Source organism: Oncorhynchus mykiss, chromosome 21, assembly GCF_013265735.2.
Source record: "Oncorhynchus mykiss isolate Arlee chromosome 21, USDA_OmykA_1.1, whole genome shotgun sequence".
Classification (NCBI taxonomy): Eukaryota; Metazoa; Chordata; class Actinopteri; order Salmoniformes; family Salmonidae; genus Oncorhynchus; species Oncorhynchus mykiss.
Window position 1 is genome coordinate 1,172,827 of NC_048585.1, and position 24,674 is coordinate 1,197,500.

Here is a 24,674-nt window from a genome sequence, read left to right on the forward strand (position 1 = left end):
ATCACATTATGTCTCTAGTACCATCCATATCACATTATGTCTCTACTACCATATCACATTATGTCTCCACCACCATCCATATCACATTATGTCTCTACTACCATATCACATTATGTCTCTACCATCCATATCACATTATGTCTCTACTACCATATCACATTATGTCTCTACCACCATATCACATTATGTCTCTACCACCATCCATATCACATTATGTCTCTACCACCATCCATATCACATTATGTCTCTACTACCATATCACATTATGTCTCTACCACCATCCATATCACATTATGTCTCTACTACCATATCACATTATGTCTCTACCACCATCCATATCACATTATGTCTCTACTACCATATCACATTATGTCTCTACCACCATCCATATCACATTATGTCTCTACTACCATATCACATTATGTCTCTACTACCATATCACATTATGTCTCTATCACCATATCACATTATGTCTCTATCACCATCCATATCACATTATGTCTCTACTACCATATCACATTCTGTCTCTACTACCATATCACATTATGTCTCTACTACCATATCACATTATGTCTCTACTACCATCCATATCACATTATGTCTCTACTACCATATCACATTATGTCTCTACTACCATATCACATTATGTCTCTACTACCATATCACATTATGTCTCTACCACCATCCATATCACATTATGTCTCTACTACCATATCACATTATGTCTCTACCACCATATCACATTATGTCTCTAGTACCATCCATATCACATTATGTCTCTACCACCATATCACATTATGTCTCTAGTACCATCCATATCACATTATGTCTCTACCACCATATCACATTATGTCTCTACTACCATCCATATCACATTATGTCTCTACTACCATATCACATTATGTCTCTACCACCATCCACATCACATTATGTCTCTACTACCATATCACATTATGTCTCTACTACCATATCACATTATGTCTCTACTACCATATCACATTATGTCTCTACTACCATATCACATTATGTCTCTACTACCATCCATATCACATTATGTCTCTACCACCATCCATATCACATTATGTCTCTACTACCATATCACATTATGTCTCTACTACCATCCATATCACATTATGTCTCTACTACCATATCACATTATGTCTCTATCACCATATCACATTATGTCTCTGCCACCATCCATATCACATTATGTCTCTGCCACCATCCATATCACATTATGTCTCTACTACCATATCACATTATGTCTCTACTACCATATCACATTATGTCTCTACTACCATATCACATTATGTCTCTACTACCATATCACATTATGTCTCTACTACCATCCATATCACATTATGTCTCTACCACCATCCATATCACATTATGTCTCTACTACCATATCACATTATGTCTCTACCACCATCCATATCACATTATGTCTCTACTACCATATCACATTATGTCTCTATCACCATATCACATTATGTCTCTACTATCATATCACATTATGTCTCTGCCACCATCCATATCACATTATGTCTCTGCCACCATCCATATCACATTATGTCTCTGCCACCATCCATATCACATTATGTCTCTGCCACCATCCATATCACATTATGTCTCTGCCACCATCCATATCACATTATGTCTCTACTACCATATCACATTATGTCTCTACTACCATATCACATTATGTCTCTATCACCATATCACATTATGTCTCTACCACCATCCATATCACATTATGTCTCTACTACCATCCATATCACATTATGTCTCTACTACCATATCACATTATGTCTCTACTACCATATCACATTATGTCTCTACCACCATCCATATCACATTATGTCTCTACCACCATATCACATTATGTCTCTACCACCATCCATATCACATTATGTCTCTACTACCATATCACATTATGTCTCTACTACCATATCACATTATGTCTCTACCACCATATCACATTATGTCTCTACCACCATATCACATTATGTCTCTACTACCATATCACATTATGTCTCTACCACCATATCACATTATGTCTCTACCACCATATCACATTATGTCTCTACTACCATATCACATTATGTCTCTACTACCATCCATATCACATTATGTCTCTACTACCATATCACATTATGTCTCTACCACCATCCACATCACATTATGTCTCTACCACCATCCACATCACATTATGTCTCTACCACCATATCACATTATGTCTCTACCACCATCCATATCACATTATGTCTCTACCACCATATCACATTATGTCTCTAGCACCATGTCACATTATGTCTCTACTACCATCCATATCACATTATGTCTCTACTACCATATCACATTATGTCTCTACCACCATATCATATTATGTCTCTAGCACCATGTCACATTATGTCTCTACTACCATCCATATCACATTATGTCTCTACTACCATCCATATCACATTATGTCTCTACTACCATCCATATCACATTATGTCTCTACCACCATGCCGCAGCCACACACACACGCGCGCGCGCGCACGCACACAAACACATACACATACACACACACACACACACACGCTAAAAAATCTAACCATGACCTGTACTCTTAACCTAACCTTAAACCTAAATCTAATTCTAACCTTAACCCTAACCTTAACCCTGACCCTGACCCTAACCCTAACCTTAACCCTGACCCTGACCCTAACCCTAACCTTAAACCTAAATCTAATTCTAACCCTAAATCTGATTCTATCCTTAACCCTAAACCCCCTAAAAATAGCATTTGGTCCCCACAAGTATAGTTAAACACATCCACACACACACACACACACACACACACACACACACACACACACACACACACACACACACACACACACACACACACACACTGCACTACTTAACTCTACAACGACCAGAGAGGGCTTTGTTCAAGGGTGTTTGTGATCAAGAGGCATTTGTTCACAGCTGAGATATTGTTCAGTAGTATTCTAGAGTTCTGATGATCTCTCGTTGTCTCCAACGTTCTGGTTCTCTTTCCTGTCACAGGGTCCTTGTTGGAATTCTAGAGTGGGAGCTTGCCATTGTAAATGAATTAATTAGCTCCATTGTTTGGGGTTTTGTATCTGAAGTAGCTTTACCCTTCACACGTACAAATACACACATATGAGTGCTGGCACGTACACACACAAATGCACACACTTCTCCAACCTTGTCGTTTTCTGCTATTGTGTAATTGTGCAATTTCTTAGCTTTGTTTATTTCCTTCATTCTTTTTTAACCCCCCTATTCTTGTCTTCCAATCCCTGTCTTCTCTCTCTAAACCCCTCCTCCTCCTTCTTGTCTTCCAATCCCTGTCCTCTCTCTCTAAACCCCTCCTCCTCCTTCTTGTCTTCCAATCCCTGTCCTCTCTCTCTAAACCCCTCCTCCTCCTTCTTGTCTTCCAATCCCTGTCCTCTCTCTCTAAACCCCTCCTCCTCCTCCTTCTTGTCTTCCAATCCCTGTCCTCTCTCTCTATAACCCCTCCTCCTCCTCCTCCTTCTCGTCTTCCAATCCCTTTCCTCTCTCTCTAAACCCCTCCTCCTCCTTCTTGTCTTCCAACCCCTGTCCTCTCTCTCTAAACCCCTCTTCCTCCTTCTTGTCTTCCAATCCCTGTCCTCTCTCTCTAAACCCCTCCTCCTCCTTCTTGTCTTCCAACCCCTGTCCTCTCTCTCTAAACCCCTCTTCCTCCTTCTTGTCTTCCAATCCCTGTCCTCTCTCTCTAAACCCCTCCTCCTCCTTCTTGTCTTCCCATCCCTGTCCTCTCTCTCTAAACCCCTCCTCCTCCTTCTTGTCTTCCAATCCCTGTCCTCTCTCTCTAAACCCCTCCTCCTCCTTCTTGTCTTCCCATCCCTGTCCTCTCTCTCTCTAAACCCCTCCTCCTCTTCCTTCTCTCTGTTCTCTAGATGCAAGATGCTATGGGCTATGAACTTCCCTGGGCCTATTTTGTCAGTCTCGTCATCTTTGGATCCTTTTTCGTTCTAAATCTGGTTCTGGGGGTGTTGAGCGGGTAAGAGCGCTGTGTGTGTGTGTGTGTGTGTGTGTGTGTGTGTGTGTGTGTTTGTGTGTGTGTGTGTGTGTGTGTGTTTGTGTGTGTGTGTGTGTGTGTGTGTGTGTGTGTTTGCCCTCCCTGTGACCGCAGACCAGACAACAAGACTCCTGGGACAGAGAAAGAAAGGGATGAAAAGAGACTATACGATAGAGGGGAGAGGGAGGAGACACTCAGAACATAGGGGAGAGGGAGGAGACACTCAGAAAGGAGGGGAGAGGGAGGAGACACTCAGAACGGAGGGGAGAGGGGGGAGACACTCAGAACAGAGGGGAGAGGGAGGAGACACTCAGAAAGGAGGGGAGAGGGAGGAGACACTCAGAACAGAGGGGAGAGGGGGGGGACACTCAGAACAGAGGGGAGAGGGAGGAGACACTCAGAACAGAGGGGAAAGGGAGGAGACACTCAGAAAGGAGGGGAGAGGGAGGAGACACTCAGAACAGAGGGGAGAGGGAGGAGACACTCGGAAAGGAGGGGAGAGGGAGGAGACACTCAGAACAGAGGGGAGAGGGGGAGACACTCAGAAAGGAGGGGAGAGGGGGGTTACACTCAGAACAGAGGGGAGAGGGAGGAGACACTCAGAAAGGAGGGGAGAGGGAGGAGACACTCAGAAAGGAGGGGAGAGGGGAGACACTCAGAAAGGAGGGGAGAGGGGGAGACACTCAGAACAGAGGGGAGAGGGAGGAGACACTCAGAACAGAGGGGAGAGGGAGGAGACACTCAGAAAGGAGGGGAGAGGGAGGAGACACTCAGAAAGGAGGGGAGAGGGAGACACTCAGAACAGAGGGGAGAGGGGGGAGACACTCAGAACAGAGGGGAGAGGGAGGAGACACTCGGAAAGGAGGGGAGAGGGAGGAGACACTCAGAACAGAGGGGAGAGGGGGAGACACTCAGAAAGGAGGGGAGAGGGGGGTTACACTCAGAACAGAGGGGAGAGGGAGGAGACACTCAGAAAGGAGGGGAGAGGGAGGAGACACTCAGAAAGGAGGGGAGAGGGGAGACACTCAGAAAGGAGGGGAGAGGGGGAGACACTCAGAACAGAGGGGAGAGGGAGGAGACACTCAGAACAGAGGGGAGAGGGAGGAGACACTCAGAAAGGAGGGGAGAGGGAGGAGACACTCAGAAAGGAGGGGAGAGGGAGGAGACACTCAGAACAGAGGGGAGAGGGAGGAGACACTCAGAAAGGAGGGGAGAGGGAGGAGACACTCAGAAAGGAGGGGAGAGGGGGGAGACACTCAGAACAGAGGGGAGAGGGGGGAGACACTCAGAACAGAGGGGAGAGGGAGGAGACACTCAGAACAGAGGGGAGAGGCAGGAGACACTCGGAAAGGAGGGGAGAGGGAGGAGACACTCAGAACAGAGGGGAGAGGGGGAGACACTCAGAAAGGAGGGGAGAGGGGGGTTACACTCAGAACAGAGGGGAGAGGGAGGAGACACTCAGAAAGGAGGGGAGAGGGAGGAGACACTCAGAAAGGAGGGGAGAGGGGAGACACTCAGAAAGGAGGGGAGAGGGGGAGACACTCAGAACAGAGGGGAGAGGGAGGAGACACTCAGAACAGAGGGGAGAGGGAGGAGACACTCAGAAAGGAGGGGAGAGGGAGGAGACACTCAGAAAGGAGGGGAGAGGGAGGAGACACTCAGAACAGAGGGGAGAGGGAGGAGACACTCAGAAAGGAGGGGAGAGGGAGGAGACACTCAGAAAGTAGGGGAGAGGGGGGAGACACTCAGAACAGAGGGGAGAGGGGGGAGACACTCAGAACAGAGGGGAGAGGGAGGAGACACTCAGAACAGAGGGGAGAGGGAGGGGAGAGGGGGGAGACACTCAGAACAGAGGGGAGAGGGAGGAGACACTCAGAACAGAGGGGAGAGGGAGGAGACACTCAGAACAGAGGGGAGAGGGGGGAGACACTCAGAACAGAGGGGAGAGGGAGGAGACACTCAGAACAGAGGGGAGAGGGAGGAGACACTCAGAAAGGAGGGGAGAGAGAGACACTCAGAACGGAGGGGAGAGGGAGGAGACACTCAGAAAGGAGGGGAGAGGGAGGAGACACTCAGAACAGAGGGGAGAGGGAGGAGACACTCAGAACGGAGGGGAGTGAGACACTCAGAAAGGAGGGGAGAGGGAGACACTCAGAACGGAGGGGAGGGGGGGGAGACACTCAGAACGGAGGGGAGAGGGAGACACTCAGAACAGAGGGGAGAGGGAGGAGACACTCAGAACGGAGGGGAGTGAGACACTCAGAAAGGAGGGGAGAGGGAGGAGACACAGAACGGAGGGGAGTGAGACACTCAGAACGGAGGGTAGAGGGCGGAGACACTCAGAACGAAGGGGCTCCGAAAGACCACTAACTAACAGGGGCTCCGAAATCTGGAAAAACTAATCTGCTGTTCAAACGAAGCCAGCATCTACTTCATTAATATAGACGTTCCAAACCCTACGAAAACTCCATCCAAAAATCCATTCAGTCATTTCAGTGAAAGTCTCCACAAGGCTTCAGTCATTTCAGTGAAAGTCTCCACAAGGCTTCAGTCATTTCAGTGAAAGTCTCCACAAGGCTTCAGTCATTTCAGTGAAAGTCTCCACAAGGCTTCAGTCATTTCAGTGAAAGGCTCCACAAGGCTTCAGTCATTTCAGTGAAAGTCTCCACAAGGCTTCAGTCATTTCAGTGAAAGGCTCCACAAGGCTTCAATCATTTCAGTGAAAGTCTCCACAAGGCTTCAGTCATTTCAGTGAAAGGCTCCACAAGGCTTCAATCACCTGTGACAGGTCGACAGAGGGTCTGACATGTTACTTTAGGCTCTAGTCACAGTGGAAAGGTAGGTTTATATGCATCTTTAGAGAAGCCAATAGATATAGCCTCAAGGGACAGGTTCAGGAGCGGGTCAATGCAAGGGATTGTGGGTAGGGAGAGGAGGAGGAGGTGAAGAAAGGAGGAGGAGGAGAGGAGTATTCTGGGAATGTAATGCCCAGTATCAGGTAGAAACAGTGTGTGTGTGTGTGTGTGTGTGTGTGTGTGTGTGTGTGTGTGTGTGTGTGTGTGTGTGTGTGTGTGTGTGTGTGTGTGTGTGTGTAGATAGGTTGACGTGTGCGTTGACGTGTGTCGTACCGGCCGTATGGTAATCCCAACCACCTGTCTGTCCGCTTTATGGTAATATGTCCAGAGTGGTTGCCGGGGGTGACGTGATGTCACAACCTCTCAACGCATGCTGGTGTTCCCACAGGAGAGTCGCACAGTGTTCACAGAGAGAGAGAGAGATAGAGCAGGACATTATCTCTCCATCCTCTGCTGTCTTTTCTCTCTCTCTCTCTCTCTCTCTCTCTCCTCTCTGTCCTCTTTCCCCTCTCCCTCCCTATATCTCCTCTCCCTTCTCTCTCCTCTTCCCTCTCTCTCTCTCTCTCTCTCTCTCTCTCTCTCTCTCTCTCTCTCTCTCTCTCTTTCCTCTCTTTCCCCTCTCCCTCCCTATATCTCTTCTCCCTTCTCTCTCCTTTCTCCTCCTTCTCTCTCTCTCCTCTCTGTTCTCTCTTTGCCCTCTCCCTTCTCTCTCCTTCCTCCTTCTCTCTCTCCTCCTCCATTTATCACTACATTGGGAGAAGTCAGTACTGTAGATAAACCTTTTCTCTCCTCCTCTGTGTGGTTCAACCCAGGCATCCCCCCCTGGGGCGCTCCTACTCACTTAAAAACCTTTTCTCTCCCATTTAAAACCCACTGGCTTTGTTTCTGCAGTATAAAACTCACTCCTGCAGGTGGTCCCCGTTTTCTGGTTTTACCCAACGCTGAGTCATGTTGCCAAGTATAAGACGTTCACACACACACACAGCCGAGAAACGCAGTGATACATTATTTAGACTGAGGTTGATTTAGAGGTACACTCTTAGAAATAAAGGTGCTATCTAAAACCTAAAAGGGTGATTTGTCTGTCCCTATAGGAGAACCATTTGAAAAAAACTTTTGGGTTCAATGTAGAGCCCTTCTACCGAGGGTTCTACATGGAACCCAAAAGGGTTCTGACTGAAACAAAAAGGGTTCTACCTGGAACCAAAAAGGGTTCTACCTGGAACCCAAAAGGGTTCTGCCAGGAACCAAAAAGGGTTCTACCTGGAACCAAAAAGGGTTCTACCTGGAACCAAAAAGGGTTCTACCTGGAACCAAAAAGGGTTCTCCTGACCTACAGTATAGGGACAGCTAAAGAACAAGTTTCATTTTTTAAATCTGAGGAGCGTTGGAATTGGAATCTTCCTGGTAACTAAGCGGTAACTAAGGTTATTATGGGCTGGTCTGTGAGGTGTAACACATGGGGACTAACTTGGTTCGTCTGTGTAACATAATTTTGTGTTAGCCCACTGAGCTTAAGCCCAGTGGTGGAAAAAGTATGCAATGGTCATACTTGAGTAAAAGTAAAGATACCTTAATAGAAAACGACTCAAGTAAAAGTGAAAGTTACCCAGTAAAATACTACTTGAGTAAAAAGTCTAAAAGTATTTGGTTTTAAATATACTTAAGTATCAAAACCAAGTGTAATTGCTAAAATATACTGAAGTATCAAAAGTAAAAGTCTAAAGTATTTAAAACGACTCATATTAATGAAACCATACAGCACCATCTTCTTGTTTTTTAATGTACAGATAGCCAGCGACACACTCCAACACTCAGACATCATTTACAACAAATAATTTCTGTTTAGGGAATCTGCCATATCAGAGGCAGTAGAGATAACCAGGAGCGTTCTCTGTTTAGTGAGTCCTCCAGATCAGAGGCAGTAGGGATGAACAGGAGCGTTCTCTGTTTAGTGAGTCCACCAGATCAGAGGCAGTAGAGATAACCAGGGATGTTCTCTGTTTAGTGAGTCCTCCAGATCAGAGGCAGTAGGGATGAACAGGGATGTTCTCTGTTTAGTGAGTCCACCAGATCAGAGGCAGTAGGGATGACCAGGGATGTTCTCTGTTTAGTGAGTCCACCAGATCAGAGGCAGTAGGGATGACCAGGGATGTTCTCTGTTTAGTGAGTCCTCCAGATCAGAGGCAGTAGGGATGACCAGGGATGTTCTCTGTTTAGTGAGTCCTCCAGATCAGAGGCAGTAGGGATGACCAGGGATGTTCTCTGTTTAGTGAGTCCTCCAGATCAGAGGCAGTAGGGATGACCAGGGATGTTCTCTGTTTAGTGAGTCCTCCAGATCAGAGACAGTAGGGATGACCAGGGATGTTCTCTGTTTAGTGAGTCCACCAGATCAGAGGCAGTAGGGACGACCAGGGATGCTCTCTGTTTAGTGAGTCCACCAGATCAGAGGCAGTAGGGATGACCAGGGATGTTCTCTGTTTAGTGAGTCCACCAGATCAGAGGCAGTAGGGATGAACAGGGATGTTCTCTGTTTAGTGAGTCTGCCAGATCAGAGGCAGTAGGGATGAACAGGGATGTTCTCTGTTTAGTGAGTCTGCCAGATCAGAGGCAGTAGGGATGACCAGGGATGTTCTCTGTTTAGTGAGTCCACCAGATCAGAGGCAGTAGGGATGACCAGGGATGTTCTCTGTTTAGTGAGTCCACCAGATCAGAGACAGTAGGGATGACCAGGGATGTTCTCTGTTTAGTGAGTCCTCCAGATCAGAGACAGTAGGGATGACCAGGGATGTTCTCTGTTTAGTGAGTCCACCAGATCAGAGGCAGTAGGGATGAACAGGGATGTTCTCTTGATAAGTGTGTGAATTAGACCATTTTCCTGTCCTGCTGAGCATTCAGAATGTAACGAGTACTTTTAGGTGTCAGGGAAAATGTTTGGAGTAAAAAGTACAGTATTTTCTTTAGTAATGTAGTGAAGTAAAAGTAAAAGTTGTAAAAAATATAAAAAGCAAAGTACCGATACCCCCAAAAACTACTTAAGTAGTACTTTAAAGTACACTGCTCCAAACAATAAAGGGAACACTAAAATAACACATCCTAGATCTGAATGAATTAAATATTCTTATTAAATACTTTTTTCTTTACATAGTTGAATGTGCTGACAACAAAAATCACACAAAAATTATCAATGGAAATCAATTTTATCAACCCATGGAGGTCTGGATTTGGAGTCACACTCAAAATTAAAGTGGAAAACCACACTACAGGCTGATCCAACTTTGATGTAATGTCCTTATTAAAACAAGTTAAAATGAGGCTCAGTAGTGTGTGTGGCCTCCACGTGCCTGTATCACCTCCCTACAACGCCTGGGCATGCTCCTGATGAGGTGGCGGATGGTCTCCTGAGGGATCTCCTCCCAGACCTGGACTAAAGCATCCGCCAACTCCTGGACAGTCTGTGGTGCAACGTGGCGTTGGTGGATGGAGTGAGATATGATGTCCCAGATGTGCTCAATTGGATTCAGGTCTGGGGAACGGGCGGGCCAGTCCATAGCATCAATGCCTTCCTCTTGCAGGAACTGCTGACACACTCCAGCCACATGAGGTCTAGCATTGTCTTGCATTAGGAGGAACCCAGGGCCAAACGCACCAGCATATGGTCTCACAAGGGGTCTGAGGATCTCATCTCGGTACCTAATGGCAGTCAGACTACCTCTAGCGAGCCCTTGGAGGGCTGTGCGGCCCCCCAAAGAAATGCCACCCCACACCATGACTGACCCACCACCAAACCGGTCATGCTGGAAGATGTTGCAGACAGCAGAACGTTCTCCACGGCGTCTACCGACTATCACATCTGTTACATGTGCTCAGTGTGAATCTGCTTTCATCTGTGAAGAGCACAGGGCGCCAGTGGCGAATATACCAATCTTGGTGTTCTCTGGCAAATGCCTAACCTCCAACGATGTTGGGCTGTAAGCACAACCCCTACCTGTGGACGTCGTTTGAGCAGACACATGCACATTTGTGGCCTGCTGGAGGTCATTTTGCAGGGCTCTGGCAGTGCTCCTCCTGCTCCTCCTTGCACAAAGGCGGAGGTAACGGTCCTGCTGCTGGGTTGTTGCCCTCCTACGGTCTCCTCCACGTCTCCTGATGTACTGGCCTGTCTCCTGGTAGTTCCTCCATGCTCTGGACACTACGCTGACAGACACAGCAAACCTTCTTGCCACAGCTCGCATTGATGTGCCATCCTGGATAAGCTGCACTACCTGAGCCACTTGTGTGGGTTGTAGACTCCGTCTCATGCTACCACTAGAGTGAAAGCACCGCCAGCATTCAAAAGTGACCAAAACATCAGCCAGGAAGCGTAGGAACTGAGAAGTGGTCTGTGGTCACCACCTGCAGAACCACTCCTTTATTGGGGGTGTCTTGCTAATTGCCTATAATTTCCACCTGTTGTCTATTCCATTTGCACAACAGCATGTGACATTTATTGTCAATCAGTGTTGCTTCCTAAGTGGACAGTTTGATTTCACAGAAGTGTGATTGACTTGGAGTTACATTGTGTTGTTTCAGTGTTCCCTTTATTTTGTTGAGCAGTGTATTTTCACTTAAGTACTTTACATCACTGCTTTAGCCTAGGTAGCCAATCAGGTCTCGAGGTCTCAGACAAGGGTTACTCCATTACACATCGCAGGCAGGTCCAGTGGAGTCTTGTTGCTCTGTGTTGAAGGGACATTAACTCTTGTTGCTGTGTGTTGGAGGGACATTAACTCTTGTTGCTGTGTGTTGGAGGGACATTAACTCTTGTTGCTGTGTGTTGGAGGAACATTAACTCGTGTTGCTGTGTGTTGGAGGGACATTAATTCTTGTTGCTGTGTGTTGAAGGGACATTAACTCTCCCCTGCCTCCTCTCTCCTATCTCTTCATAGGTCAACGACGCTGTAGGGAGTGGCTGGCCCTGGCTCTATTTTGTCACACTAATCATCATAGGGTCATTTTTTGTGCTTAACTTGGTGTTGGGGGTGTTGAGCGGGTAAGAACCGGTTCTACTGCAGGTTCTAATGGAGCCTGGCCTCTTCCTCTTCGGCTGACCTTTTATCCCTACTTGTCTGACTGGTTCTACCATGGCCTCTTCTGTCTGTCTGTCTGTCTGACTGACTGACTGGTTCTAACATGGCCTCTTCTGTCTGTCTGTCTGTCTGTCTGTCTGTCTGTCTGACTGACTGGTTCTACCATGGCCTCTTCTGTCTGTCTTACTAACTGGTTCTAATATGGCCTCTAATGGTATTATTCTCTGCTTGACTGACTGACCGCTCCTCTGGTCTGCCTGCTTGAAGGACTGACTGATTCTTATTTAACCTGTTCTCTTTGCCTGAGTGACTTTCTGCTGGTTCTGCTGTGGCCTCTTCTTCCAGCCTGACTTACAGACTGTTACCGTTGTCTTTCTGCCTGACTGACTAGTTAAAATGTGGCCTCTTCTTGATACCTGACTGACTGGTTCTACTGTTGGTCTCCTCTCTGACTGACTGACTGGTTCTACTGTTGGTCTCCTCTCTGACTGACTGGTTCTACTGTTGATCTCCTCTCTGACTGACTGGTTCTAATGTTGGTCTCCTCTCTGACTGACTGGTTCTACTGTTGGTCTCTGACTGACTGACTGGTTCTACTGTTGGTCTCCTCTCTGACTGACTGGTTCTACTGTTGGTCTCCTCTCTGACTGACTGGTTCTACTGTTGGTCTCCTCTCTGACTGACTGGTTCTACTGTTGGTCTCCTCTCTGACTGACTGGTTCTACTGGTAGTCTCCTCTCTGAAGGTCGAGAGACATGCGTCCAAGAAACACGACCCGCCAAGCCGCACTACTTCTTGACACACTGCTCTCTTAACCTGGAAGCCAGCCGCACCAATGTGTCGGAGGAAACACCGTATAGATGGCGACAGAAGTCATGCACCGGGCCCGCCACAAGGAGTAGCTAGATCCCGTTCAGACAAGGACATCCCAGCCGGGAGAACCCTCCCCTAACACGGACGACGCTGGGCCAATTGTGCCCCGCCTCATGGGTCTCCCGGTCGCAGCCAGCTGTGACACAGCCCGGGATCGAACCCAGGTCTGTAGTGACACCTCTAGCACTGCGATGCAGTGCCTTAGACCGCTGTGCCACTCGGGAGTTCATCCAGCCTGACTTACTGACTAACTGACTAGTTAAACATGGCAGTTAGTTAAACATCCTTTTCTTCCAGCCTGACTTACTGACTGCTCCTATTTCTGACTGAATGACTTGCTGACTGTCTCTCCACCTCCTCTCCCTCTACCTCTTCCTGATAAACCACTCTATTATAGTCTCAGGCTTTTAGTTGGGATGGATGCTGCTGTTATTGCTGTTGGCTGGGGGAATACAGGGGCCTATTAAAGCCCATCTATAATGTATGATGTCTTAAGATGTGTCTATAATATGTATAAAGCTGTTTGTCAAGACAACATTCATGATCTTTAGCACCTGTATGTCTGACTTTGTTTTCATGTGTATGTCTACCGTGTCTCTGTTTTCTGTTGTTTGCATGCTTCACACTCAACATATAGTCCCCAAAAATGCCATAGATTCCCGCTTAGAATATGAATCCACATCAACCCTGAATAGACATCAGAGAACAGAGGGAGAGGATAAGGAGACATGCATGGAGATAGACAGGACATGGAGAAACAGAGAGGCCCCTGGGAGTAATTCTATTGAGGGTTCTAAGGGTGTATATACTGTAGACAACAGGAGACAGGACATGGAGAAACAGAGAGGCCCCTGGGAGTAATTCTACTGAGGGTTCTAAGGGTGAATATACTGTAGACAACAGGAGACAGGACATGGAGAAACAGAGAGGCCCCTGGGAGTAATTCTACTGAGGGTTCTAAGGGTGAATATACTGTAGACAACAGGAGACAGGACATGGAGAAACAGAGAGGCCCCTGGGAGTAATTCTACTGAGGGTTCTAAGGGTGTATATACTGTAGACAACAGGAGACAGGACATGGAGAAACAGAGAGGCCCCTGGGAGTAATTCTACTGAGGGTTCTAAGGGTGTATATACTGTAGACAACAGGAGACAGGACATGGAGAAACAGAGAGACTTCTGGGATCAAATTCTCTCTACTGGTAAATGAGTCAGTTTGTCTCATCCATCTTCCCAGTTATTGTATCCATTTGGGACACAGACGGGGCCGTGGGTCAGCAGTGCTAGACGTACTCAGCCCTGTAGACAGAGTCTGTGGTGTGGGACTGTAATTTCAGAACTTCCCAGGTGACCAATACTCCACTCAAACACCACTCACCAACACAGTGATTTCCTCAGACACCAACCAGGGAGGTGGGAAGCTGTGTCGGCCCTAGTGGTAGTCTTACATCCCAAACAGGGTGCTGTTTGATCAGGGCCCATAGGGAACAGGTGCTGTTTGACCAGGGCCCAATAGGGAACAGGTGCTGTTTGACCAGGGCCCACAGGGAACAGGGTGCTGTTTGACCAGGGCCCACAGGGAACAGGGTGCTGTTTGATCAGGGCCCATAGGGAACAGGTGCTGTTTGATCAGGGCCCATAGGGAACAGGTGCTGTTTGATCAGGGCCCATAGGGAACAGAGTGCTGTTTGACCAGGGCCCCATAGGGAACAGGTGCTGTTTGATCAGGGCCCCATAGGGAACAGAGTGCTGTTTGACCAGGGCCCCATAGGGAACAGGGTGCTGTTTGACCAGGGGCCAATGGGAACAGGGTGCTGTTTGACCAGGGCCCCATAGAGAACAGGGTGCTCTTTGACCAGGGCCCCATAGGGAACAGGGTGCTGTTTGACCAGGGCCCCATAGAGAACAGGGTGCTGTTTGACCAGGGCCCCATAGGGAACAGGGTGCTGTTTGACCAGGGCCCCATAGGGAACAGGGTGCTGTTTGACCAGGGCCCCATAGAGAACAGGGTGCTGTTTGACCAGGGCCCCATAGGGAACAGAGTGCTGTTTGACCAGGGCCCCATAGGGAACAGGGTGCTGTTTGACCAGGGCCCCATAGGGAACAGGGTGCTGTTTGACCAGGGCCCCATAGGGAACAGGGTGCTGTTTGACCAGGGCCCCATAGGGAACAGGGTGCTGTTTGACCAGGGCCCCATAGGGAACAGGGTGCTGTTTGACCAGGGCCCCATAGGGAACAGGGTGCTGTTTGACCAGGGCACCATAGAGAACAGGGTGCTGTTTGACCAGGGCTCCATAGAGAAGAGGGTGCTGTTTGGAACCCACATGTAGATCCACTAGCTGAATTCTAAAGAGTAGATTTTCAAGAGTAGAATGGTAGAAGTTGAAAGTACTGTTTGTTATTCAGAGTCTCATCACACTCTTCACCTTTCTTTCTATTGCATCACTTGAGAAGGATGCTACGAAGTGAATGACGTATCGTCCTCCAGATCTGTGTATTTCACCTTCCCTTCTTTCTAGTGCATGCAGCTGAGTTCTCTCTCCTGTTGCTGCTGGTAATTGTTGAAGTCTCACCGCCTAAAATACACTGAGTGCACAAAACATTAAGAACACCTTCCTACTATTGAGTTGCACATTTGCCCTCAGAACATCCTCAATGCTTTGGGGCGTGGAGTCTACAATGTTTCAAATTCTTCCCACAGTTGTGCATAGACACAGGAAGTAGTTTGGGGGGTGGGTGGGTAGGGGGGGCCTGCGATTAACTTCGTTGATAGGGGTGAGCGTGAAAAACCCAGCAGCGTTGCAGTTCTTGACACAAACCTGTGAGCCTGGAACCCACTACCAGACCCCGTTCAAAGGCTCTTTAATAATTTGTCTTGCCCCTCCACCCTCTGACACAAACATCATCCATGTCTCCGTTGTCTCAAGGCTTAAAACTCCTTCTTTAACACGTCTCCTCCCCTTCATCTTTAACCTGTCGCCTCCCCTTCATCTTTAACCTGTCTCCTCCCCTTCATCTTTAACCTGTCTCCTCCCCTTCATTTTTAACCTGTCTCCTCCCCTTCATCTTTAACCTGTCTCCTCCCCTTCATCTTTAACCTGTCTTCTCCTCTTCATCTTTAACCCGTCTCCTCCCCTTCATCTATAACCTGTCTCCTCCCCTTCATCTATAACCTGTCTCCTCCCCTTCATCTATAACCTGTCTCCTCCCCTTCATCTTTAACCTGTCTCCTCCCCTTCATCTTTAACCTGTCTCCTACCCTTCATCTACACTGATTGAAGTGGATTTAACAGGTGACATCAATAAGGGATCATATCTTCTTTCACCTGGATTCACCTGGTCAGTCTACGTCATGGAAAGTAAAAAGGTGTTCCTAATGTTTTGTCCAGTCAGTGTCTGTGCAGTACTCATATCTGTGTTCCTTGATGTTGTGACAAAAGTATTTATTCTGTATCTACAGTGGGACAAATTGGGCAACTTTGATTGTGATGAGAGTCAGATTTCTTGCTTTAAATTGACTTTCTTTTTCCTTTTCTAATAGGCTACTTGCTGCTTGCTCAGAAAAAAAACTCTGAATCTGTTGATACAATGGGTTTTCAGATCCGCTCTCTCCTCCCTCTCCATCCTCCTCCCTCTCCATCCTCCTCCTCCTCTCCATCCTCCTCCTCCTCTCCTTCCTCCCTCTTCTCCTCTCTCTCCTCCTCCTCTTCCACTCTCTCCTCCTCCTCCTCCCTCTCCATCCTCCTCCTCCTCTCCTTCCTCCCTCTCCTCCTCTCCTTCCTCCCACTCCTCCTCTCTCTCCTCCTCTTCTTCCACTCTCTCCTCCTCCTCCTCCTCTTCCACTCCTCCTCCTCTTCTTCTCTCTCTTCCTCCTCTTCCTCTTACTCTCTCCTCCCCCTCCTCTTCCTCTCTCTCCTCCTCATCCTTCATCTTCCTCCTCTTCCTCTCTCTCATCCTCCTCCCCTTCCTCTCTCCTCCTCCTCTTCATCTCTCTCCTCCTCCCCTTCCTCTCTATTCCTCCTCATCCCCCTCTCCTCCTCCAACTTCTCCTCCTCCATCCTCACATCCATCCTCTGCTCCTCCTTTCCTCTCCTCCATCCTCTCTTCCTCCATCCTTTCATCTCCCACCCCTCTCTTCTCCTCCTCCATCCTCTCCTCTTCTCCTCCATCTCCTCTCCTCCTCTCCTGTCCTTGCAGAGAGTTTTCCAAGGAGAGAGAGAAGGCCAAGGCCAGAGGAGACTTCCAGAAGCTGAGAGAGAAGCAACAGCTGGAGGAGGACCTGAAGGGTTATCTGGACTGGATCACACAGGCTGAAGACATCGACCCAGAGAATGAGGAGGAGGGGCTCGACGAGGAGAAGCCCAGAAACCGTGAGTGCAGTCTGGGGAGAGGAGGAGGGGGGGAAAGAGGGGGAGGTTATGGAGGTGGACTAGATTCAATGAAATGGTGATTGGTGGGATTAGTTATGTGTTTGTATGTAGGTGTCAATTGTGTTGGGTGTGTGTAGGATTGCGTGTGTGTGTGTGTGTGTGTGTGTGTGTGCGTGTGTGTGCACCGGGCATGTGTGTGTTGGACCAATGAGGATTGTCAGAGAGGAGTTACCAATCAAGTGCAACAGTTGTGGCAATCAATACTTTTCCACCTGAGCCTCCGAGCACAATACCCTCAGTACAGTGTGTGTGTGTGTGTGTGTGTGTGTGTGTGTGTGCGTGCTTGCTTGCTTGCCTGAATGAGTTGTCTCTCCTATCCTGTAGCTCAGTACAGGGCCTCCCAGGCAGTTCATTGCAGCCTGGTCCTAAATCACAGTGGATGGGATTGGCAGTCTCTCCCCTCTACAGTCAATGGGCTATGGATTCCCCCTAACACCTCTACGATACCATTCCCCCTAACACCACCATGCTACGATACCATTCCCCCTAACACCTCTACGATACCATTCCCCCTAACACCACCATGCTACGATACCATTCCCCCTAACACCACCATGCTACGATACCATTCCCCCTAACACCACCATGCTACGATACCATTCCCCCTAACACCACCATGCTACGATACCATTCCCCCTAACACCTCTACGATACCATTCCCCCTAACACCACCATGCTACGATACCATTCCCCCTAACACCTCTACGATACCATTCCCCCTAACACCACCATGCTACGATACCATTCCCCCTAACACCATGCTACGATACCATTCCCCCTAACACCTCTACGATACCATTCCCCCTAACACCACCATGCTACGATACCATTCCCCCTAACACCTCTACGATACCATTCCCCCTAACACCACCATGCTACGATACCATTCCCCCTAACACCTCTACGATACCATTCCCCCTAACACCACCATGCTACGATACCATTCCCCCTAACACCTCTACGATACCATTCCCCCTAACACCACCATGCTACGATACCATTCCCCCTAACACCACCATGCTACGATACCATTCCCCCTAACACCTCTACGATACCATTCCCCCTAACACCACCATGCTACGATACCATTCCCCCTAACACCTCTACGATACCATTCCCCCTAACACCACCATGCTACGATACCATTCCCCCTAACACCACCATGCTACGATACCATTCCCCCTAACACCTCTACGATACCATTCCCCCTAACACCACCATGCTACGATACCATTCCCCCTAACACCTCTACGATACCATTCCCCCTAACACCACCATGCTACGATACCATTCCCCCTAACACCACCATGCTACGATACCATTCCCCCTAACACCACCATGCTACGATACCATTCCCCCTAACACCACCATGCTATGATACCATTCCCCCTAACACCTCTACGATACCATTCCCCCTAACACCACCATGCTACGATACCATTCCCCCTAACACCACCATGCTACGATACCATTCCCCCTAACACCTCTACGATACCATTCCCCCTAACACCACCATGCTACGATACCATTCCCCCTAACACCTCTACGATACCATTCCCCCTAACACCACCATGCTACGATACCATTCCCCCTAACACCTCTACGATACCATTCCCCCTAACACCACCAGGCTACGATACCATTCCCCCTAACACCTCTACGATACCATTCCCCCTAACACCACCATGCTACGATACCATTCCCCCTAACACCACCATGCTACGATACCATTCCCCCTAACACCTCTACGATACCATTCCCCCTAACACCACCATGCTACGATACCATTCCCCCTAACACCTCTACGATACCATTCCCCCTAACACCACCATGCTACGATACCATTCCCCCTAACACCTCTACGATACCATTCCCCCTAACACCACCATGCTACGATACCATTCCCCCTAACACCACCATGCTACGATACCATTCCCCCTAACACCTCTACGATACCATTCCCCCTAACACCACCATGCTACGATACCATTCCCCCTAACACCTCTACGATACCATTCCCCCTAACACCACCATGCTACGATACCATTCCCCCTAACACCTCTACGATACCATTCCCCCTAACACCACCATGCTACGAGGAGGGGTTACGATGGAGGAGGGGGTAAAGACTGGGAGGGGTTACGATGGAGGAGGGGTTACGATGGAGGAGGGGGTAAAGACAGGGGGGGTTACGATGGAGGAGGGTGTAAAGACGGGTAGGGGTTACGATGGAGGAGGGGTTACGATGGAGGAGGGGGTAAAGACGGGTAGGGGTTACGATGGAGGAGGGGTTACGATGGAGGAGGGGGTAAAGACGGGGAGGGGTTACGATGGAGGAGGGGTTACGATGGAGGAGGGGTTACGATGGAGGAGGGGGTAAAGACGGGGAGGGGTTATGATGGAGGAGGGGGTAAGGGGGGAGGGGTTACGATGGAGGAGGGGGTAAAGGGGGAGGGGTTACGATGGAGGAGGGGGTAATGAACACCAGGAAGCCTGAGATTTGCTGTGTCAGGCAAATCACTCCTTTGTCCAGTTCACACACACACAAACACACACACACACACACACACACACACACACACACACACACACACACACACACACACACACACACATTGGCTTTGGCATCAAGCAGAGACCTGTTTCAAGCTCAACTGCTGCTGATGTAGCCCGAACAGGCCATGATGTCTCCAATGTCCATGTAAATCAGAGTACAGTAGCAGTGCTCTCCCCTCCGTCATCCTCTGAGCCAGGCTCAGTCAGATCTGTAATGGAAGATTCTACTCTGGCTTCATATAGAGACGCATGACCTTAACACAGATATTTATCCTCCTGGCCTTCATGTAGATGTGAAGAGAGCTTCTCTCCCTTATTCTGCCTTTATCTCTCTCTCTCTCGCTCTCGCTCTCCCTCTCGCTCTCTCTCGCTATCTCTCTTCTCTCTCTTTCCATCCTTGACCTCTCGCTCTGTCTTCCTCTCTCAAATTAAATCAAATGGTATTAGTCACATGCGCTGAATACAACAGGTGTAAACATTACAGGAAAATGCTTACTGACGAGCCCCTAACCAGCAATGTAGTTTAAACAGATATATGGATAAGAATAAGAGATAAAAGAAACAAGTGATTTAGGAGCAGCGCTGAAATAATAGTGAGACTGTATACAGAGGGGTACCGATACAGAGTCAGAATTAACCGGGGGCACCGGTTAGTTCTCTCTCTCTCTCGCTCCACTTCAAACACCAAAAGTAATTTACAACTGAATGTATTTTCCTCGTGTTTGATTAGCCAAGCCTGTCTGCTGTCATATCTCTCTCTGCACATATGGTACACCCACAGTGAATGGTGAGTGGATGTCATTTGCTTCAACAGTTTAAGATGTTTTATCTTCTCTGTGTTCATGGTCCAAGCCTGCTGCCTCTCACTGTGTCCCATTACCTCTCACTGTGTCCCATTACCTCTCAGTGTGTCCCATTACTCATTACCTCTCACTGTGTCCCGTTACCTCTCACTGTGTCCCATTACCCATTATCTCTCACTGTGTCCCATTACCCATTACCTCTCACTGTGTCCCATTACCCATTACCTCTCACTGTGTCCCATTACCTCTCACTGTGTCCCATTACCCATTACCTCTCACTGTGTCCCATTACCCATTACCTCTCACTGTGTCCCATTACCCATTACCTCTCACTGTGTCCCATTACCTCTCACTGTGTCCCATTACCCATTACCTCTCACTGTGTCCCATTACCCATTACCTCTCACTGTGTCCCATTACCTCTCACTGTGTCCCATTACCTCCCACTGTGTCCCATTACCCATTATCTCTCACTGTGTCCCATTACCCATTACCTCTCACTGTGTCCCATTACCCATTACCTCTCACTGTGTCCCATTACCTCTCACTGTGTCCCATTACCCATTATCTCTCACTGTGTCCCATTACCCATTACCTCTCACTGTGTCCCATTACCCATTACCTCTCACTGTGTCCCATTACCTCTCACTGTGTCCCATTACCCATTACCTCTCACTGTGTCCCATTACCCATTACCTCTCACTGTGTCCCATTACCCATTACCTCTCACTGTGTCCCATTACCTCTCACTGTGTCCCATTACCCATTACCTCTCACTGTGTCCCATTACCCATTACCTCTCACTGTGTCCCATTACCTCTCACTGTGTCCCATTACCTCCCACTGTGTCCCATTACCCATTATCTCTCACTGTGTCCCATTACCCATTACCTCTCACTGTGTCCCATTACCCATTACCTCTCACTGTGTCCCATTACCTCTCACTGTGTCCCATTACCCATTACCTCTCACTGTGTCCCATTACCCATTACCTCTCACTGTGTCCCATTACCCATTACCTCTCACTGTGTCCCATTACCTCTCACTGTGTCCCATTACCCATTACCTCTCACTGTGTCCCATTACCCATTACCTCTCACTGTGTCCCATTACCTCTCACTGTGTCCCATTACCCATTACCTCTCACTGTGACCCATTACCTCTCACTGTGTCCCATTACCCATTACCTCTCACTGTGTCCCATTACCCATTACCTCTCACTGTATCCCATTACCCATTACCACTCACTGTGTCCCATTACCATTACCTCTCACTGTGTCCCATTACCCATTACCTCTCACTGTGTCCCATTACCCATTACCTCTCACTGTGTCCCATTACCTCTCACTGTGTCCTATTAGCCATTGCCTCTCACTGTGTCCCGTTACCCATTACCTCTCACTATGTCCAATTATCTCTCACTGTGTCCCATTAGCCATTACCTCTCACTTTGTCCCGTTACCCATTACCTCTCACTGTGTCCCATTACCTCTCACTGTGTCCCATTACCCATTACCTCTCACTGTGTCCCGTTACCCATTACCTCTCACTGTGTCCCATTACCCATTACCTCTCATTGTGTCCCATTACCCATTACCTCTCACTGTGTCCCATTACCCATTACCTCTCACTGTGTCCCATTACCCATTACCTCTCACTGTGTCCCATTACCTCTCACTGTGTCCCATTACCCATTACCTCTCACTGTGTCCCATTACCCATTACACCTTCCCTGGGGAGAGAGCAGGGAGCACTGGGCTAGCCTTGGAGCCCTGGGGCCCTGGAGCCCTGGGGCCCTGAAGTCTGGAGCATGGAGCCCTGAGGCCCTGGAGTCTGGATCCCTGGAGTCTGGAGCCCTGGAACCCTGGAGCCCTGGAGTCTGGAGCCCTGGAGCCCTGGAACCCTGGAGTCTGGAACCCTGCAGCCCTGGAACCCTGGAGTCTGGAGCCCTGCAGCCCTGGAACCCTGGAGTCTGGAGCCCTGCAGCCCTGGAACCCTGGAGTCTGGAGCCCTGCAGCCCTGGAACCCTGGAGTCTGGAGCCCTGGAACCCTGGAGTAGGGAACCCTGGAACCCTGGAGTCTGGAGCCCTGGAACCCTGGAACCCTGGAGCCCTGGAACCCTGTAGCATCCCAAATGGCACCATTCTCCCTGTACAGTAGGGTGTCCAATCAAAATGCATATTTTGACCATTGGGTAAAACGACGTTATTGTGTAGATAATCTTCTAAGAAAACCAACGGTCGAAACCTCACGTCTCTCTCATAATCCGTTTAAAAGTTCTTGGAGTTTTTACCCTTGAGGGATGATGGCCAGAATTAGGGGGACTAAAACAGCTCGGGTCGTGCTAATTTAGCTTTTTTTTGTGACCCGCGAAAACCACTTTGATGACGACTTCCACAAAATGTAAAAAGTTGTTATGAGATACCTGCACTGCTCGGTCAACAGAGCTTATTGGACGTGCAAGAAATCCTGCTATGCCCTGCGACGAACCATCAAACAGGCAAAGCATCAATACAGGGCTAAGATTGAATCATACTACACCGGCTCCGACGCTCGTCTTATGCGAAAGGGCTTGCAAACTATTACAGACTACAAAGGTGAGGCACAGCCGCGAGCTGCCCAGTGACACGAGTCTACAGGACGAGCTAATTCACTTCTATGCTCGCTTCGAGGCAAGCAACACTGAGGCATGCATGAGAGCATCAGCTGACGACTGTGTGATCACGCTCTCCGTAGCCGATGCGATTAAGACCTTTAAACAGGTCAACATACACAAGGCTGCGGGGCCAGACGGATTACCAGGACGTGTGCTCTGGGCATGTGCTGACCAATTGGCAGGTGTCTTCACTGACATTTTCAACATGCCCCTGATTGAGTCTGTAATACCAACATGTTTCAAGCAGACCACCATAGTCCCTGTGCCCAAAAACACAAAGGTAACCTGCCTAAATGACTACAGACCCGTAGCACTCACGCCCGTAGCCATGAAGTGCTTTGAAAGGCTGGGAATGGCTCACATCAACACCATTATACCAGAAACCCTAGACCCACTCCAATTTGCACACCGCCCAAACAGATCCACAGATCCTGTACTCCCTGTTCACCCACGACTGCATGGCCAGGCACGACTCCAACACCATCATTAAATTTGCAGACGACACAACAGCCTTATCACCGACAACGACGAGACAGCCTATAGGGAAGAGGTCAGAGACCTGGCCGGGTGGTGCCAGAATAACAATCTATCCCTCAACGTAACCAAGACAAAGGAGATGATTGTGGACTACAGGAAAAGGAAGACCGAGCACGCCCCCATTCTCATCGATGTGGCTGTAGTGGAGCAGGTTGAGAGCTTCAAGTTCCTTGGTGTCCAGATCATCAACAAACTAGAACGGTCCAAAACACACCAAGACAGTCGTGAAGAGGGCACGACAAAGCCTATTCCCCCTCAGGAAACAAAAAAGATTTGGCATGGGTCAGGAGATCCTCAAAAGGTTCTACAGCTGCAACCTCGAGAGCATCCTGACTGGTTGCATCACTGCCTGGTACGGCAATTGCTCTGCCTCCGACCGCAAGGCACTAGAGAGGGTAGTGTGTATGGCCCAGTACATCACTGGGGCAAAGCTGCCTGCCATCCAGGACCTCTACACCAGGCGGTGTCAGAGGAAGGCCCTAAAAATTGTCAAAGACCCCAGCCACCCCAGTTATAGACTGTTCCCTCTACTACCCCATGGCAAGCGGTACCGGAGTGCCAAGTCTAGGACCAAAAGGCTTCTCAACAGTTTTTAACTCCAAGCCATAAGACTCTGAACAGGTAATCAAATGGCTACCTGGACTATTTGCGCTGTGTCCCCCCTCCCCCAACCCCTCTTTTACGCTGCTGCTACTCTCTGTTCATCATACATGCATAGTCACTTTAACTATACATTCATGTACATATGTACATACTACATCAATTGGCCCGACCAACCAGTGCTCCTGCTCATTGACTAACTGGGCAATCTGCATTGTGTCCC

The 24,674-nt window shown here is 48.6% G+C and overlaps 1 protein-coding gene across 4 annotated transcripts in view; it reads left to right on the forward strand.

Moving 5' to 3' along the window:
- LOC110518351 (voltage-dependent L-type calcium channel subunit alpha-1C) overlaps positions 1–24,674 on the forward strand; it is a 149,190-nt gene that overhangs the window by 16,113 nt on the left and 108,403 nt on the right. For 3 of the 4 annotated variants that reach the window (XM_036956552.1, XM_036956550.1, XM_036956551.1), the window contains exons 4-5: positions 3,951–4,054; positions 17,067–17,239. In XM_036956552.1, coding sequence (XP_036812447.1) covers positions 3,951–4,054; positions 17,067–17,239 — 277 coding nt within the window. Of the gene's footprint in view, positions 1–3,874; positions 4,055–17,066; positions 17,240–24,674 lie in introns of those variants that run through there. The other variant, XM_036956553.1, reaches the window with a different exon arrangement.